A 19,882-nucleotide genomic window follows, 5' to 3' on the forward strand; every position below is an offset into this window, starting at 1 on the left:
ATATATATATACTATTATACACACACATATCTGAACTTCTGTTCTGAAGACTATACCGGTTAGGAATATAGTGTTTAGGTCATTTTATTGTAATTGTATGTAACATTCTTTTATTTCTTTTCTTCCTCCTCCCCCCTCCCCCTCCCCCATCTTCTGTCTCATTTGTTTACCACCACTAACAGTGATGTTATCATGACAATCATTGCACTACCTGTATATTTTTTGTTGGGCTCAAAAGGCTCAGAATATCAGGCAAGACCTGGTCACAGGCTGGATTGCAAGGAAGTGCATGTATGTACGAGTATGCAATTGACTGATGAAAGTGAAATAAAAAGCGGGTGTTTGTAATAGCAGCTTTCAGTCACTGCTTTCCCTGGCACCCTGAAATAGCTGCCCTTGTCAAAAAAAAATTTATTTTTGCTTAAAAGGCTTAGATTACTTAGAAAAAGTTCCCCCGAAAAAAACCCTACCCTTTCTTGAAGTTGAAGACTGTGTGAATTAGTAACCCTTTAGTTTACAGTTACTGTTTTAGACCACCATGGTTTTATAACGACTGAAAAGTCATAGAGATCTATATTTCTATTATTTGTTGTATTCATTCAATAAAATTTGCATGTGGAGGACTTGTGGATACCGGTACGCAATGTTTTAACCGTATTTTTTCATTTGCAAAGATATTGAAAGGCTTGAAATGTTGAAAGAATTTCTAGGTTAAAGAAATGTTAATGACTTGTACTTAATAATAACAGTGCAACAACATTACAGTTTGCCAGGGAAAAATTTTTGCAGGGTGAAAACTTCAGTATCACTACAATGTTCTCTAATATTTTTTTTTTACCTGAGTACATTTATAATTTTATTCTGAGGCTGATTTCCCTCCCCCCCCCCCCTCATTTCAAGCATATCTGCCCCACAAGAAGAGAACAGCAGGGCTAAGGCTCATCCTTTTGCATCATGTGGAAGGCATGAGTTTTATTCTCATGTGGGGAAGCTTTCCTCCAAAGTTCTCCCTCTTTCACTCTCCACTGGGATATAACCACACAGCCTAGTTGGCCCTGACAGACAAAATAAAAGTGACCTGCGTCTTATGTGGTGCAAATTGTATCAATGAGGGTGTGAACTGGGTACAACAATACCCAAAGTCAGGTCAGATCCTTGTAATAATACTAGAAGTAGAATATTTGTTCACTTTTCTTCGGGTTTCCTTTCTCACAATCACAACTCTTCCCCTCCCAGCCTCCCAGATATGTATCCTGTCTGTGACAAATTAATCATTTTTGCACAGTATTTTTTCAAGTGTGTAGTATGTAAGTGTAAGGTTCTGCATGGATTTTTGTCCATGTCATTTTGTTCTCCAGTCACCAGCATCCAAGATGGGTTGTGTGATTTCTTTGTGTCCTGAGCTAGTCGCTGTCCTAGAATTACGAAGTTCTATCTGCTCAGGACCTAGTTTAGAAAAATTTGGAGTTTCACAACATGGTCGAGTTATTTTTTATGCAATTCTTTGAATATCTTGATAACGACTCTGAATACTCTTACAAATTTGATGATAAAGCATTTGTTTTCTGACCTCATGGTTTTAGTAACTCAAAACATCCAGAAATATCTGATGGAGCTTTGTGATTCTGAGGCTGCGTCGTGTTGATTCTCTGGTGGATTTGTTTGTGCTGTAGTTGGTAACCTCTCAACAACAATCATGTCTTTACTTTAGCAAAATTATCCAAAGGACTTAGAGGGCCTTAAATAATAATTCTAACTTTCTGTGCTTTTTCTGCCAGTAGAATTTTTACTGAGGATGAAAAGAAGTCGATACTACAAAGTAGGCCTACATGGACATTTTATGTCTAAGACCTTGACAGCAAATTGTACAATTTGAGGAGGGGGGGGGGGGGGGGGGGGGGGGGTTAGTTTTTTTTTTTTTGGGGGGGGGGGGTTGGGGGGGAGGGATGCTTTTCATTATAATTCATTGAAACAAGATTGACATTTTTAGCTTCTTTCAGTGTAGGCCTACTTAACGTTTTCAACCGTCTCAGAAAATTGAGATTAGCTGAGCATGCAAAACTCAAGCAACAAATATCATTCCGAATACAGTACACGTACTAAAATGAAAATCTAATTTCTGGTCTGTGGCTGTCCACCTTGTGAAAAATTATCCTACTTTTTTGTGACACTAATTACATGGAAAGTGTTTATGTTAGCTTGACTTGAGACATCGAGCTCTTGTGGATGTGTCACTGATGAGGTGAGGGCAAACATTGCCTCCATTGGCACAAAATATTATGAAATGAAATGGTGACCTGCAAGAGCAGAATTTTAAAAAAACAATCCCCCTCCCTTCAAAAGAAAATTTATAAAGCAATTATTGCATTAAAAAAAGATTTGAGACAATGTGTCTTTTTCCCCTGCTTTTAAATCTTGGTGTTTTGATAAATTTAAAATTAATGTGTATGATAATTTTTACGAAGAGTTGGATGGCAAGCAGGGGTTTGTTGGGAATAAATGTGAGTCCTGTTCTAACATCATCCATGTTATTCTTTTGATGTGGATTAATTGGATTAGTAAAACTAATACATTTAATTAATATTGTGTGTTACTTTCTTACTTACTAGGATTTTATAGTAGGCCATTTTTGTGTTGTGACACTCACTACGCAAGATGGAACAATTTTCTTCAATTTTGTGTTTCTTTCTGCATTCATCATCTACATTCAGTATTCATTCAGCAAAATATGCGGAGTACAAGGAGGAATATTTATGGTGCGAGTCACGGCGAGATAAGTAAGCTGCAAAGGAAAGCTCAATAATTAATTAATTACACTGAATTACTAACTTATACAAGAATGTGTTGGACAATATTTTGTTTCTTTTTTTTTTTCTCCAGTTTCGAGTTTCATGGCTTTTGTGTTTCACTTTTATGTTGGACTGCTTCGTATATGTTTTCTATATATTTACAAGTACGTATGGATTTATTCTTCTGTCATTTTTTGCATGTTCTACTCAACTTCCATATATTCTGATCATGGTGTTAGTTTTTCAACAAATCATTATCAGGTGGTCCGTATTTGGCTATGTGCTTAGAGCTGTATGTTTAAAGTATGCGATACTACTTCGAAATATGCAGGTAAATCATACACTCGGAGTCACTCACCTGTTTGTGTGTGGGTTAGTTTTTGTTCAAATTTTGTTGTGAATTTTATCAAATTTTTTTTTGTTCAGGTTGTTTCAATCATTTGTGAACTGGTTATAATTTATAACTTTGGATGTTTTTTGTTTTTTCTTCTCTTTTTCCACACACGTAGTTTTATGCATTCCAGTCAGTTTGATCAGTCATATTACAGATATACATTTCACTTTAAAGAATAAAGGAAGTAGTGGAACTCGTTGAGTTGTGTTGCAGAATTTCACGATCATGTTTCTGTGTGTCTCTGCCAGTACAATGTATGTATCCTGTGACTAGAGCTGGGCGAAGAGTCGATTCCGGAACCGATTCCCGCGATTAATAATAAGGAAGTTAAGGTCCGTCTCCTTTTTACGTAGACCAACGGTTGCCAGTTATTTTTATCATTAAAATCTTCTTTTTGGAAAAAAAAAGAAGTTGCTGCTTGGTAGTGTTCCTCAATCAAGGTCATCCTGAATCCTGAACATGTTCGGCACCAACCAGGTAACCACAGGGAAAAAAATCCCATCATTAGAAAGTAAGCAGTTGGGTTCGGAGTCGATTCCTACGATTCCTAGCTTTCAATAATCGGGAACTTAGCCGCCCAGCACTAGCTGTGACCACTGTTTGTTGTGCTGAGTGCAAATATACTGGCAGAGTAATGAATGGATATTTTGTTGTCAGCATTATTCCACAATTGCTCACATAAATGAATATTCTAGGGGTTTTCAGTTAAAGCCGTTGGACAAATAATGACATCAATGACTTTCTGGCAATATTTTTGTCATTGTTCTGGTTCATAATAATCTTCCCTTTTTTTAAATTGAAAAATATAAAAATGCACATGTCATGGTAAAGGTTCTAATTTAAGCACCCTCTTTTATTTTAATTTTCTCCAAAAAATTACGTGAGTACTTGTGGGATAGCATTGACGACATATCTGATCAGTATCGAATTCCATTTTTTGTGTGCATGTGTATTGTTTTAGTTTTACGTCGTTTTCCAATAACAGTGGATGTTTGTTTACCAGGCAAAGGGATTATTCTAGTCTACGCTCTGTAGATAAAATGGCCATGAACAAAAAGTCAACTACGCTGTGAGATGAAGATACACGTATTGGGTATTACAGTCAGTTCAATTACTCCTTGAGCTCTCGCAGGGCTATGTGAAGGAGATGATTAATTATAATATTGAGCCCCCGCCACCGGCACACCAGTGGCACCCACCCCAACCCCCCGGTGAGCAGAGTAAGTCTGATTCCCTGTAAGGACTGCTCTGTTGACATCCACCCCTTGGCGCTCATATGACCTTATGCAGTTGCGAGCGCCATAAAACCTCTACTAAACCAAAAAACCAGTGGCGCGTAAAACTGCCCGTATGCCTTGCCACTGGTACGGTGGGTCAGCGAGACCGTATCCCCAAACCGGCCTGGAACAAAATGTACACGGGAAACACAGGACGTAAAAGATTATTTTGAAAATCTTTCCGAAATTAAATACTAGTAATGACGAGGACTACCATGAGTGGGATATGGAATGTGATTCCGACGATGATATGAATATGTCAGTAATATATCGTTCAGGAACTCGGGCAGAGGGGCATGGTGGTAGCCTCTGGAGGTCAGGACTTGAAGGGTTAACATCCGTCTCCAGACAGAAAAGTGGCTGGAAAGCAAGTTTTTTTTTTAATGTTGCGTGTTTTTACACCTCCATTGAAACAATTTAAATCATTTAGGAGGCAGACTTGGGCTCTACCTGTCATGAGCCAACCCAGACCGAAAGAGATACAACATCCCAACAGACAGACCGAGATCTGTATACACTATAAAAATTCTCCCAATTCGGGAATCAACTTTGGGTCTCCTTTGTGCAACAGTGACGTGCCTTACCACTACCGTACACCACAGACGCCTGTTGGAGAACCAAGAGAACTCACAAAACTCAACAAAGTCAAACTGTCCATTTTGGGTGGTTGACAGGCGCTCTAGCGTGGTTTGCTCCTTTTTTCCCATCAAACATCTTTAGTTTAGTTTCGTATGCGGTTTTACGGCGCTCGCTACAACATAAGTATCAAACATCTATCGTCTTTACCTCTCACTTTTTTTGTGTTTGTTACTCTCTTGGAACACTTCAAATCTTAAGCACTTATACGACCTAATTATGTGGCACGTTCCATAAAACACTAACAATAACAAACTATCTGTATCAACTCACTTTTAAAACTACATGTAAAACCAATTCAGGAACACTGCAACAATGTCGAAATAGGCTTATTAGCCATTCCTGAATTTTTATTCTTTTATGTAACCTCTAGGCACATAATAAGAATGTACCGTAGCAAAAGAATGGGAAAAGTTACATCCATTATTTAAAATGTGAAGAAGAATCACATTTAAAACACATTGCTTCTTTCTCTGTACCAGTATTCCTTTAAAAATGTAGTCACATTTATTGACTACACATTCGTATTTTGTTTCTGGTGCAATTAAAATCCTATTAGTATTAGTAGCCTTGATCTTCATACCCTGGAATCTTGGTGTACCAAATGCTTGAGTCTGTGAAAAGCTCAAAACACCAACAAAAACGGCTACATCCTTCAATATCTTTTTAAACAGGAAAAATGTCTCAAAGACAGGAGACAGTTGTGAGAAACCCACAGGTTTAATAACTTGGTACAGATGTTCAAAGGTTTACAAAAAGTATCCATTTCATTCTGGTTCCATAGCAGCAAATCACTTTTATTGGTACCGTATTCTTATTCTTTCTTCCAACATAAAAAACCATGAAAATAAATATAACATCTACTCAAAATCACTGATTTACATAAAACTTACTAAAAGCAGTAGAAGCATATGTACTACTAAAAAAGGCCTTTCAAAATGACGGTGAAAAATTGTGATGTTACAACAAGCTGCCAAATTTAATCAAAATTCTTTTTTTTTTTTTTTAATGTTCTGTACAGTTGTAATCCTCATTACACAGCGACAAAGACATTCAGACCAAGAATTTTTTTTTTCACATGCTCAGTGTAAAATGTAACAGAATGTTCTTAATCGTTAACAGTAATAACAGATAGACCATAATATTATAGTAGACTTTTTTAACCTTCTTCATATTATTATGTCAGACAATCTGAAAAATGACCCACTGAATGCTGCTCTTGAAAAGTATAGTGACAATCCAAGTCCAAGACATGTTGGCATTATCCATTTGACAGGAAACTGGCTTTGCTATTTTTATACAGTGGAATCTGTTTAAACCGAACATGGTTAAACCATCTGAATACAGCAGTAAACTGGAAGTAGATCAAAATCCATATTTTTTTTCTCTTCTATTTAAGTCATTCTATACCAGCGGCCGATACATCGGTCTTCCGATTATCACCATTTCTGCAAAGGACCGACTCATTGGTCGGCATAGTATTGTTTCTCATTTTAAACAGACTTTATATTAAATAGTACTGCAAAAATATGAATTTCTGGTGGCAAAATTTGTTAGAAAGTGTCACTTTGCATTGTTGGCGGTTTCTTTGAGTGGAAAATCTATCTGCAAAGATAGGAAAGTGCTGTTTTGTTTCCAGTGTAAACACAAACATGGAAACGCCCACTTCATCAGGAGATGCACAATCTCGTCCTCCTAGACGTATTACCAGCAATCAGGCCAGGAAACCACATGAAACTTTGTGTGACAGATCTAGTGATGATGACATGAGTGATAGAAGTGATTGTGACGATATCTGGGGTGAATTTCATATTCTAAGTGATTCAGACAATGATCCCGATGAGAACACCATAACCGTGAGGGATCAATCTAGATCTAGTGATGATGATGAATCAAGACTCCAGTGACAGTAAAGGTAACGAGCTAGTTCCCCGTACTAGCACTGGTAAAGGAAAACGAAAATACAAAGAAATAAAGGCAAGGCTGCTGCTGCAAGCAACAAGGTGCCCAGGTTAACCCACACAAGGACAAGGGCTACTGTAAGAGGTGCAGAAAAAGAAGACCACGGGCGGTTGCAAGCAGGGCCTCTGCAAACAACACAATTGGATTTCCACTTTTGTGGAGTATGTGGCTCTAAGCTGGACCTGAGTGAAAATGCAAATGCTCTTGATTTCTTTTTTGCATAGCTTGATTTTGATAATGCCGCAATAGATAATTTGATCCAAGAGATCAACGCATACCCAGAAATTCAAATTCAAAAACACACCCCACTCACGAAGCATTCCAGTTTCTCTTCCTGGGAACCAGTCGGTCGGTACGAGATATACAAATTTCGGGCCATACTCATTGCCATGGGAATGGAACCACGCCCCAATGTCACTGACTACTGGTCTACTAAGAGACATCTGCACACACCCTAGTACGGACAAATGTTATCCAGGAGGAATTTGCAATTTTTATACCACAGCATGATTCACGTGTGTGAGCCCAGGGAAGAAGGCAAAGCAAAAATAGAACCATTCATCAAAGCTCTGCTCAAGAATTTCCAACCAGCATTCTATCCTTTCCAAACCACCTCCGTGGATGAAATGGTCATTGGCTGGAAGGGTAGATTTTTACACAAGCAGTACAACGCCATGAAGCGGAGAAAACACAACATCAAGACATTCGGGATCTGCGACTCTACTACAGGGTACATTTACAATTTGCTGGTGTACTTTGGCAAAGACACCTCTTACATTCCTGAGAGTGATGAAGATTCTTCACAAGCTGTAAAAGTCTTCAAAACTCTAATGGAACCGTTGAGGCACAGTGGACACATCTTCACTGATCGGTATTACTATTACACCTCGGTACCCCTCATAACATACCACCTATCATCTGCTCGGCATTACTATACGGGTACCCTGAATGTGAACAAAAGTTTCTTTCCTCCTCAACTAAAGACGCTTCGACTCAAACACCTCGAGGAGCAGTACTTCTACCATGAAGAACGGGACATCCTCTGCGTCACACGGAAGGACAAGAAAGCAAAGAAACCCTGTATTATGGTGGCAACGAATTTCCGTGTTGGATCAACCGAGATCAGGGAAGGATGTCGGCAGGTGTCAAATCCTGTCATGATACAGGATTACACCAACTATACGAATGGCAGTGACAGGGCGACCAGATGATTTCGTATTACAGTACGCACAATCACAAAACAAGAAAATCGTAGAAAAAAATGTTTACATGGCCCCTCGAAGTAGCAAAAGTCAACGCTCACATTTTGTTTGTTCTCAGCAGGCCTAATGCAACCAAAAAATGCACTTTCAAGGCATTCAAGCACTGCTTGATAGATGAACTCATAGTACTTGCTGCAAGTATTACCTCAACACCACTTGTAACTCCCCCTTACAGAAAATCTGGAACAGCCAATGGAGGAAATGTCATTGAGTGTTACCAAGGCAATGTCCACCTCATCCACTTTTTTTTTTTTGGTAAGTGTTTTACGGCGCTCGCAACTGCATAAGGTCATATGAGCGCGTGGGACACACTAAACATTTTGAATTGGCAGGAAACTTTGAATTTTGCCCGGGTGGCAGCCGAAACCTACTCTTATCGATTTTACACCACCAAGGGATCTTAAACGCACACAACTTGCATACGGGACCTCCGAGATTTTTCGCCCTTGTCCGAGAAGGCTAGGTGTAGATCTTTCCTACCAGAAGATCAGGGGTGTGGCTGAAAGACAGCAGTAAGAAGGAACCAAGGAGTAGCAGTAGAAAGGCAGCAGAAAGAGTCAGGAGCCCAGTGGAAGGGGCAAAGGAAGAGAGGGGGAGGGGGTCGTCGATTTCGATGGCGCTGATGTTAGGTGCGTTCTCTGTAGTGGACAGGGAATCAGAAAGAGAACAAGTTTCTACTGCACAGAGTGCTCTGGTAAGCCACACCTATGTGCAAAGGGATGCTTCTACAAGTACCACAATCAGTAAAGTCTTATTTACTGCGGGAAGGGGCTCGGGGGATTTATTTTGACTGTGTAAAGACATTTTTTAAATTGTGATTATTTGAGTCAGGAATGACAGAGAGACTTCAAACAAAAACTGGTGTGTAGAAAAATAGATATATTTTCATAATATGCCATTCGACTTGCATTATAGCAGTTTTCAAGCCCGGCAAGTTGTGGTGAGTCTATAATATATTAGTTGTAAAAAATTATCTCCCCATTTTCTTTTGCTTGTCTTCTGTCATGTTGCTTACCTCCTTTACATTATGACGTTCTCTTTTGCTATAAAATGTTCATTCAATTCCCTTTCCGTTGATATATGATATGTTGTACCATTTTTTCAAATAACCCTCTTGATAAGGCATCAAAATGAAGCATCATGACTTCTCTAGCATAAAGCTATTGCTTGCGACCTGCGGTCTGAACCCAAAATCACTATAGGTATAGAAAGAGTTAAGCAATCTCTCTAAAACAAAAAGCAGCTGAACCAAAGAACATCTGACGGTCCCATGGATTTTGGTTAAAGCAAACTCCACTGTTATACAATTTATTCATCACTGTGGCTCACATAAACAATCAAGTTATGATCAATGGCAAAGTTTCTCAACATGACATCAGCGTCATCATTTTTAAAAGCACAGTATGCAGTTTGTACAATTTTACAGGAGAGCCCAAAAACTGAATATTGTTACCAAGTAAACAAACTCTCTGCAAACTTCCCAAGTCAATATTTTTAAGAATACAATTTTGACAATAACTTCCTCATATATCTCTCTATTTAAAGCACATGTTTTCTTGGTAATAACATTCAATTTCTTTGGCTCGCTCGTAAAATATTGTAAAAACTGCATATACTGTACTTTTAACAATGACGGCATATCAGACAAAACACATGACTACTAAGATGAAAACATGCCCACACAACTTGGGATTAGACCACATAGACGTAACTAGCAACATATATATGTTATCTTCATACAACATGAGACGTAGACCAATACTACCATCTGAGGAAATAGAGCAGCGCCCACTATTGCAAAGTTTAGTTAATAAGGCAAAAAAAAGGCAGAAGCTCATCCTCCTCATTTCAGCAGTGTGACTCGTGAGGCAAACCGTGGTTCTAGACTCACTCTGCTGTCAGCAAGAAAAACCTAATACTACAAAAATTACATCATTACATGATGTGAATCATGAACAAACTGAATATTTCAGATATGATTAAAAAGAAAATCCCCACATCTTTCTTAGTCCAGTATTAACATCTCCATAATCAACAAATTCCAACATTATTGACATAGAACAATTTAGACTGAATTTACTATGAAACATTCGAACATTGTTGAAATAGAATAATTTGGACTGAATTTACTATGAATCATTTTTTGCCATATATATATAAAACATTAACATGATTTTACTACACTGCAGGTTTTAAAAAATCAAACAGCAGTACTAGTACCCCCTGAAATTCACATCAGAGCACAGTGAGAACAAAATTATAAATGTAAAACATTCTTTCCAAAAGCAAAATATCACGATTAAAGAGGAAAAAAAAACAGCACAAAATACAAAAAGTATCACAAGGAGCAAGGCCTGAGGTGGAACGTTCAGGCAGACACAGCTTGATCCAACTGCTCTCATCAGCCAGAGGTTCAGATGCACTAACGTAAGCCCAAAATGTTTACTTTTTTTTTTTCATTGCAGTTCCTTAACCTGTGGTATCGGAAGCACATGCTTGAAAAAATATATTTTGTCAAACTTCAAGTTATAAATGTTGATAAAAGAAAAGAAAAGATATACAGTGACAATTTTTAGAAGAATGAAACTTTTCTTCTCTCTCGTGAAAATTGTTCTTCCTGGCCTTAGATACATAATGACGATGTTTAGAAAAATGGAATCATTTTTTATATCTTATGAAAAATTTTGATTCTGGGCTTATAACAGTTGAACAGTTTGCTGACGCTATGCTCTTGAATATGAAAATTATTTCCCACATCTCTCCTCAAGCAATCATACAGGACATTCATAATATCAAAACTCTCTCAATAGACAAAAATATCATTTATCCCACATTCACACAAGTGTATTCAGGGTTTTCAACTAACAAAAGAAAAACAGAGAGAGAAAAACAAACCTAATGACAATATCCTAAATTTGACAGCAAATTCTACACCAATGGACAAAGTATCCCTAGTAACTCACAAACAAAACAAGACAATGCAAAAGGATAAATTATCTTTTTCAAATAGACTGCTAGCCTATTGCAAAATGAGCAGAGCATGTCCCACGAAATGGAAACACTTTCGTTTTGCGTACACAAGATGCTTCCTCATTCCTGAGTTGGGGCAATATTCACCGGGCAACCCCATCTTTCTTACGAGATACTGTATCCCAATTACCCCGAGCTGGCCTTGACAGAGCCGAGTCGAAACACCCATCTCCAAATATGACCTATAACGTGTCGACCGCAGCATAAAAAGGGTAACAATATGATCAGACAATAGAACATACTGCCCCTGGTGCCCAGTTTACCATTATAAGACAAAAACTGGTACAGTTGATATACAAAAGTAAGAGCAGCTTCTTCACTACTTCAATTTTCAGCAGTGGAACTATGCATCACAACAAAGGCATGAAACTGATACCAGCAACAACAACAAAAAAAATTCCCTTTCATAAACACTCTCAAACATTCAATTTACACAGTCAATGTGTAACGGTAACAATAATTTCATCCACTGCAATCTTTTGTAATATTTCATTCTCTCACTACCTAATTATTCATTTACACAATGTCATGCTCCAACACTTATCCCTATATTACAACAGCTTCACCTCATGACTGTGGGAACTCAAGTTTCTCAAATATTTCACATGTCAGTTTCAAATGCTTGGAGACCTCATTTGGATCAGTATGGACAGCCGCCTGTTGAAATGAAAATGTTTTCTATGAAAAACTAACAAATCCAACGAAGAAACAACAGCATGAGGCCTCTCTCCAAAGTGGAAAGGAGTCAGGAGTCATAGATTGTAAAGTAAATACAACACAAAACCTACTTTGTATGAAATATAATTCTGACTTTTAAAGAAAAGTTTCAGGTATTGTTACTGTACTCTAGAACTTATAAAAAAAATAGATTGGGCAAAGAAAGTCAGGAAAGAAATATGCCTCTGAGAATAATTCTTTTTTTTGTAAAACACATGCTCAAATCAGACTGATCAATGCTAAGAAAAGAAATGAATCAGGTGAAAAACAGTAGCAAAGAACCATTCACTAAATCAAGAACCCTGAGGTGTGGTATGGTAATGAGTATTCACATCTTTTATTAACCTTCTTACGTTCCTATACTCACAAAAATATATGAACCTAAACAAAATAAAATAAACAACATAAAACTCTCTCTGATCGGTGCCAGTAGTTTATTACTGGTGAGGCTACCGCACCTGTAATCATGAGATTGCTGATTCAGGGATTCAAGGCTCAGCTTTGTCCGACGTTTGTGTTCTTGGGAAAGGCACTTCATTAAAATTTTTACATTTGACTCGGCCCTATCAGAATTGGATGAAATACGGAATCCCCCTTCTTCAATAACCTCAGAGTACAATGTTGTAAGGGGCATTTTAACTCTACACCATTTCACACAATTTTTTTTTCGCACTCTTTGACCGAGGTTAGGTTTATGATACTTATTCATCATCAAAACATTAGGAAGGGGAATGGGAGAAGGGAAATGGGGATTGGGGGGGGGGGGGGGAGGAGGGAGGGAGGGAGGGAGGGAGGGGGAGGGGGAGAGAGAGAGAGAGAGAGAGACAGACAGACAGACAGACAGACAGAGACAGAGACAGAGACGGAGAGAGAGTTTAAGTATTAAAAGAGGTTTTACGGCGTTCGCAACTGCATAAGTTCAAATGAGCGCCAGAAGATTAGTAGAGGTGTTACAAGAGAGTAACAAACATAAAAAAGAAGAAGGGGAGATAAAGACGATAGATGTTTCATCGGAAAGAAGAAGCAAACCACACCAGAGAGAGAGAGATAGATATATATATATATATATATATATATATAAATATATATATATATATATATATATATATATAGCTAGCTGTACACTTACTGGAATATTAACAGTCTTCTCTTCCTTGCTGGAGAACTCCCGTAACATGTAGTTTGTTCCTGCCTGAAAGTTAACAAAATGAAACAACATTTTGGATTAACATTTTGACATATTTAGTAAAGTAAAATTAACTAGATATTTGCACATCTTTGTCAAATTGAATTATTTTTTTCAGTACAAAATAACAACATCAACCCACTCTATGGAGTGTGCATAAGACTCGAGTTCAATCCCCATGATGAAGGAAATACATTATTGAATATCTCCATCTTTTTGCAAGGATGAACCCCTTGGTTCTGTAGTGTTTGTGAGAGTTTTACAGCACTTGCAACACAATAAGGTCATATAAGTGCCAAAGAATTAGAGGTGTTACAAGGGAGTACAATATTGGCTACATTTTACACAGTGCATATAAGATGAGGGTTTAGTGTAACTTAAGTACCAGTTTCTCTGCATCTGCAGCACAAATAGTTCATAAGTACAGAACGTTAGAGGTGTGGCTAGAGAGTAACACACAAAGAAAAGAAGGAGGAGAGATAAGGATAATAGATGTTTGATAGGAAAGATGGAGTACTAGACAAGGATAGCAACGGTAAAAAATGCTCTCAGGTCTGCTCGGGTAATAGTACAGATTGTAAAGTGCATAGAGCTTGCTGTTGAGCGAGGATTTGCGCTATACAAATGCTATCTTTTATTATTAAGAAACAGACCATCCCATAGTGCAGCCCATTAACTGTGTGCATTATGAAAAGCCTACTATTGCAAAAGAGAACTCCTCCTATTCACTCACCTCATGGTATATTCTGGTGTCATTGACACGGATGAAAACTTGGTCAACACGCACAAAAAACCTCATCAGCAGGAAGAAACAGCTGGGCATGACTCTCTGCATAGTAAACAAAAAATTTGAAAATGCAAATGAGAAAAACACATTGTAAAACAATAGACTACTACTGAACAATCACTTCATATTCATCCCAGAAACCGGCCCTGAGAAAAACTGTACATTGCTAAATGCTGAAAAATAAACATCTCTTGTTTCTTATTTCATATATATATCGTTGAAATTGTCCATTGTCAAGGAGAAAAGTGTTTATCTTAGGCAGGGGGACTTCTTGGACGGTGACATTTTTAAAAAGGCAACGTAAAAGTGGGAGCAAGTTTTTATAAAGGTGATTTTTTGGGACGGGTGATCATTAGAACTTTACACAAAGTAACTGTACTTTATGAAGCCTTACCTGGTCAAAAGTCAACATTTTGAAAAATCATGCAATTGAATTATAACATGTAGATCTAAAACCCAAAGAATATGTTTTTAAAAAATTAATGTTTCTGCCTTCAGTGCACAAATCAATCTCAAAACATCCAAATCAACTAGTTTATGTAGAAAATAGAAATTCCATAATAGATCACATTATTACCCCATTCACACTGAACAGTCAATGTTCTTTACAGCACAGACTATACATAGTACATAAATGTGTGCATCCTCCTTCCCTCTTTTCCTCTCTCTTTCTCTCGTGCACACACACACACACAATTTGCAAGGAGACAAGAGCAACAGGTCTGAACATCACAAACACAAAAATTGTCTTAAAATACTTCATATACTGCCCCTTTTATCTTTCATTAATCTAATAAAAAGAATCTACTTGTGAAAAATCTACTATCTATTCAAGCAATGTCCATTCTTTCACAGCAAAACACTACACTGAACAAATGACTCAACACTTCAGCCGTTACACAACATAACCCACAACAGACATGCACATTGTTCTTCTGACAATGAAGAATTTGGACGACACATCAAGGGATTCATTCATTATCATGGTTCAATACTTTATGATTTTAATTTATGCATTTGTGATCGTAATAAATTAAAATCTAAACAGTACCAGATTTATGCATGTTCTGCAATTCACAGATTTAAAAATTAGCAAAACCAAAAAAAAAAAGAACAATAAATGGTATTGTAAGGGTTAATCGCACAGTGCTGGGGAGCTCACACCAGCACTGTCGGCAAGACCCTCAAGTTGATGTAGGTGACAAGAATAACCCAACAAACGTCTCTCTCTTTGTGGCTGGGCTGATACATTGTCACCATAGAAAACCCTATACAGCAAACTTGATTTAACACGAAGCTGTTTGGGAATTCTTACTATAACAAGATTTAGTGGCCATTAAAAAATGTTTACATTTAGCTTAAACACAAACTAAATTTGATAAAACAAACGCATGAATCTTGGACCACTTAACTTCTGAAATTGAACTCAGTTGGCCGTTGGATTGGAAAAGTAAAGTTAAGCAAAGTAGCCTATCTTCTGAAACATAGTGAAAAAAAAATTAAACCATACAAAGCCCAAAAAAATCAACACTGGTAGCCTACTTTAAATACAGCAAAGCAAAAAATCGTAAGAACTTTCCTACTTACTACTTTCACATTCAACATTGATGTCCCATTGTCAGACAGTTCATCTTCAAACAGCAAAACGTCTTCGTAAAAATGAATTGGTTCTCTCTTCTTCAGTTTTTCAACATCAATGCGATCTAATGTTGGAGACACCTGGGGATGATGAAGATCATTTTAAGAAAAAAAAAAAAACAATCCAAAAATGAGACAAGTGCAAGACAGATCCTCAGGAAATTATTTGTTGCAAACTTATCTTAATTACACCAGTTTGCTGTATCAAAACCAATGAGCTACTTCTAAGATCATTCTTTTTTTTTGGGGGGGTGGGGGTGGTCTAAACACATCAAGAAAAGAAACAAACATTACAACATGTTAACAAGGGCAGGACACGAAACATAACATCAGCAATGAATGAAAGAGAAGAAAAGAAACAGACAAGAAAAGATAGAAGTGAAAAATATCCATACAAACAAAAATTAAACAGACTGGACAAGACCCCAAGATTTCTACAAGTACAAGTTTCAAACGAACTGGATTTTCAAAAATACTCACAAATGAAACAATATTGTTGTAAACAAACACACGATGCCATGTAAGTTCTTTAGCTGACACCATGCTTTTTTCTCTAGCGAAAAGGGACCAGGCCTACCTACCGTAAGGGTACCCGTTTTTTCCTGGACTATCGTTCCTTTGTAGTCTGTAGTGTAGGTCCAGTCAAACGGTGACACCACGTTCTTGATGTGCTCGCAGTCGGATCTGATTACCCAAAAAAGATTCGTATAATAAATTAAACTTGTAACGAGAATCATTTTAAAAATCTGTTCTCCAGGAATTTGAGAGACACATACATTCTATCATATCTCTATTTCTTTAAATAAAAAGAACCTTTCTAAACTAGAAGAGTTGTTGTGAGCAGAAAGTCATTACAATTATATCAGGTAAACTTTGCCAGGAATACAAGCACTAAATTTAGTAAGTCTGTGCTTTGTAAGGGGAAAACTAAATATGTGCCAAAAAATTTACAATAAGAAATGAGTGAGCTATTTATGGGTACTAAAATGCAAAACTATGAAATTGAAGTGTCAAATACATCCACAAATCGTCTTTTGCTGTAGCTAAGAATATAGTCAGTTGTCTTGTCCAGAACTGATCTCATGGTCAAGATAAATATGGATCATGTCTTAACCAAGAACCTCTATGGCATTACTCAAACAAAAAAGCATGATGAAAGAGGATGGCTTTGTTTAATTTTGCAAACTTCTCTTTTTTTTTGGTGCACTACTTCTCATTAAATTCATTCTAGTCTTGCACGCACATGATAGCAAAATTGGCAGAACGTGGAAATCTTTTCTAAAAATATGAATTTCCCTGCAAAGAATACACATCGTGTAGAAGAAAAATTCTGGACCTGAAAAATCTGCTGTATAATGTGCATGTTGCATTATGTATTCATCATGAGTTCAGTACGTACATGCTTGGTTGGTCCTGTATTACAACTCTTAAACAGGAACTATTCGTGCCAGAACACATCTTCTGCTGGGACATTTCAGTGACCCACGTTCAACACTTTTTAAGGACCACCAAGCAAGTGTTGAGTTCCTGCGTGCTGTCGGCATCGCTGACCGCTTAAGACGCCACAGCGCCACACACACACAAAGAGAGAGAGAGAGAGAGAGAGAGAGGGGGGGGGGGGGGAGGGAGGGAGGGAGGGAGGGAGAGAGAGAGAGAGAGAGAGAGAGGAGAACTTACACTGTTGAGTTTGGAAATACCACACCCAGATGGCTGGGTTTGGAAATTATTTGACAAACACTCACCTTGCTCCCTGCCACTCCTTTGATGCAGCGACCTTGACAGGATCTGAATGAGCATCAACTAACCGCAGTGCATCAAGAGCATTAAATTCCAACCCGCATCCTGACTCATGCTGAACACGCAAGAAATTCTCAGCAAACACCATCTCTGGAAGCTGTGGAAGTTGCATTTCTTTATCAAACCTGCAAAATCAAAATAAGAACTATATCAAGATTCTGAAAGAGTAAAACAAATGATGGCTACATGAACATTAAACTAAGACTATGATGACTTCAAAAAACTTTCTTTTATTTTGAGTAATATGAAAGCTTCCATCTTTGCTTGCAAAATGTGTTTTTGTGCATTTATGTAGGCCCATTTTGTAAGTTATAAAAGATGATTTGACATTGGCATGTATGTGTTTCCATGAAAACGGTGCCCAAAGACACTCCCGTTAACCTGTTCACAAAGAGTAAAAATTTTGGAACAATTGTATTATAAAATCATCTATAAAATAAAATGGCTCTCAATAGTTTCCTTTATTTTTATTTTTTTTAAAGTGTGGATTATCCACAATTTCTCCTTATATTCGATAAATTCAAACAAAGGAATTAAAGGTAAGACCATTACTAAACCTACTAAATCATTTTAAAAGACGCGTTCAAAATGACACAATAGTACATAATTAAAATTCTAAAAGTAGATCTGAGTGACAAGTCTTTCACTTTGACTTCTTTGAGACAAGAGTTCAAGACTCAAGAGGAAGAGGTGTTTGCCTCGGTCTCGGACCAAGAATCTAGATCTAGATCTAGATCTAGATCTAGTAGTGGTACTTTTTTTACTTTTTTATAGCCTATTCCTTACTAGATTCTAGATCTACTATTAAACTATTTAGATCTAAATCTTGTAGCCCCTTGCAGTAGAGTGGAGCCCACTACCGAAATCTGCAGGACCGCTGGATTTTCTTCTTTTATTAGAGAGGTGAGGTTCCTCAAGGCTGAAGGAGAAGAAAAAAATCTACCAATCCAGCTACTTTGTTAAATCTTAAATTTACAGAAAATAAATCAACATTCTTACTTTTCCTTCTGAGGGCCCTCAGACTCTAGAATGTGTGATTTGCAAGTTGACATTGTCCATGGCCCAAACTGGAACTGTTGATGGACTGCTTTCTTTGGCGTCGCTTTACCAGCGGTTGGTGCTGATTCCATGGTGAGGTAGGCCTAGGGAGAAATGAGGGCCAAAGCGCCAGTTAAATGAATAAATGACAGGCACGCGTTTCCCTTTACAACACCTTCGTTACACACATTGGCATGACTTGAACATAATGCTCTATAAAATGCGTAAAAAGGGACCGAGTCTGCTTTGCTGCCACCCTCCTACAGCATACAGCGGTGAAGTGTGGGTCAGCGGGACGGCTGCCTGCTGAGCGAGAAAGAGTGAAGGCAATAATAATTTTGTTTTGAAGCCGGATTTCTATGAGCTTTCACTTTGGCTCACAGAATTCTACACTGTGCTTTGGCTAGAACAGTAAGAACAGCAGAGCTACAAATTGCCAGAAGCCAGAACAGATTCATTGGTTATAGCCTACATGTCGTCCTACGATCTGAACAAGACAGTACACAGTTCTGAAAATAGTTTTTCTAATATCTTGATGCAATGATTTTTAAACATGATAAATCACAGAAACCATGGCTGAAAGTTTCATTGATTACTTTGTTTACACAGTTGTGTTGTTGTTTTTGTTTGTTTGTTGTTGGGGTTTTTCAAAGTAAGTCTTAATCGGCAAATAAACATTATCCTCCCTCTTCACTCGTAAAAGTTGAAAAGCTTTCGCATCTAATTCCGTACGCTATAAACGTGAATGAAGGCTCAGTTAGTTGCTAGGATGTGTTGTTGTTTTTACCTGATCAAAACTAATCCGAAAGCAACGCGGTTTTTTATTCGTTAATTTCTGGATTCATTTGCTGTTCTGATTGATTTTCTTTCCATTGTTTTTGGTTTATGAGTGGTTTTTTAAATATTTTATTTCCTTTGTTTTTTGTTTGATATTTTGTTGTAACTGTTTGGGTTTTTGTTTGTTTGTTTGTTTTGGGGGGTAGTTTGTATTTTCCGGTGTGTGTGTGGGAGGGGGGGGGGGTATGCTCCTGAGATCAAACATAATGTCTAAGAGGTGAAAATTTGTCAGAAGCAGGATGCTGTCTCCATAATGATAATATGGGCAATGCAGTAGGCTTAATAGTAGAGTAGCCTACGTAGTTAAATTCGTCCGTCAATGTTTTGAAACACTCTCTCGTGGGTGCTCGTGTTAGAGGTTACGGTCTTCGCTTCATTCAATAGGTCCCGGGTTCGAAACCTGACAGCAACAGAAAAAAAGTATCTAAAACGTTATCCTTTCATCTCTTTTCCAGCTCTCTAACAGAGTCTAACCATGTCTTGTCATCTGCTTTCGTCTCCACTTTTTTTTCTGCCCCCCCCCCCCCCCCAA

General features: G+C 37.7%; 2 protein-coding genes and 1 non-coding gene across 3 annotated transcripts; 1 reads left to right on the top strand and 2 right to left on the bottom strand.

Annotated features, from left to right (window-relative positions):
• Nucleotides 1-7,564: 7,564 nt before the first annotated feature.
• LOC101860378 (piggyBac transposable element-derived protein 4) lies at nucleotides 7,565-8,269 on the top strand. The gene has a single exon (XM_005090028.1). It carries the CDS (start codon nucleotides 7,565-7,567, stop codon nucleotides 8,267-8,269), a length of 705 nt encoding a protein of 234 aa, XP_005090085.1.
• Nucleotides 8,270-9,580: 1,311 nt separating this feature from the next.
• Nucleotides 9,581-19,391, bottom strand: LOC101852971 (TIP41-like protein). The gene is made up of 7 exons (XM_005089996.3): nucleotides 18,475-19,391; nucleotides 17,421-17,600; nucleotides 16,260-16,362; nucleotides 15,628-15,759; nucleotides 13,987-14,082; nucleotides 13,197-13,259; nucleotides 9,581-12,007 (listed from the first exon to the last, which is right to left on the bottom strand). Exons 1-7 carry the CDS (start codon nucleotides 18,603-18,605, stop codon nucleotides 11,918-11,920), a joined length of 795 nt encoding a protein of 264 aa, XP_005090053.1. The 5' UTR covers nucleotides 18,606-19,391; the 3' UTR covers nucleotides 9,581-11,917.
• LOC118477869 lies at nucleotides 15,166-15,297 on the bottom strand. Its single transcript, XR_004858663.1, has one exon.
• Nucleotides 19,392-19,882: the final 491 nt, after the last annotated feature.

Source organism: Aplysia californica, unplaced genomic scaffold (assembly GCF_000002075.1).
Source record: "Aplysia californica isolate F4 #8 unplaced genomic scaffold, AplCal3.0 scaffold00011, whole genome shotgun sequence".
Taxonomy (NCBI): domain Eukaryota; kingdom Metazoa; phylum Mollusca; class Gastropoda; order Aplysiida; family Aplysiidae; genus Aplysia; species Aplysia californica.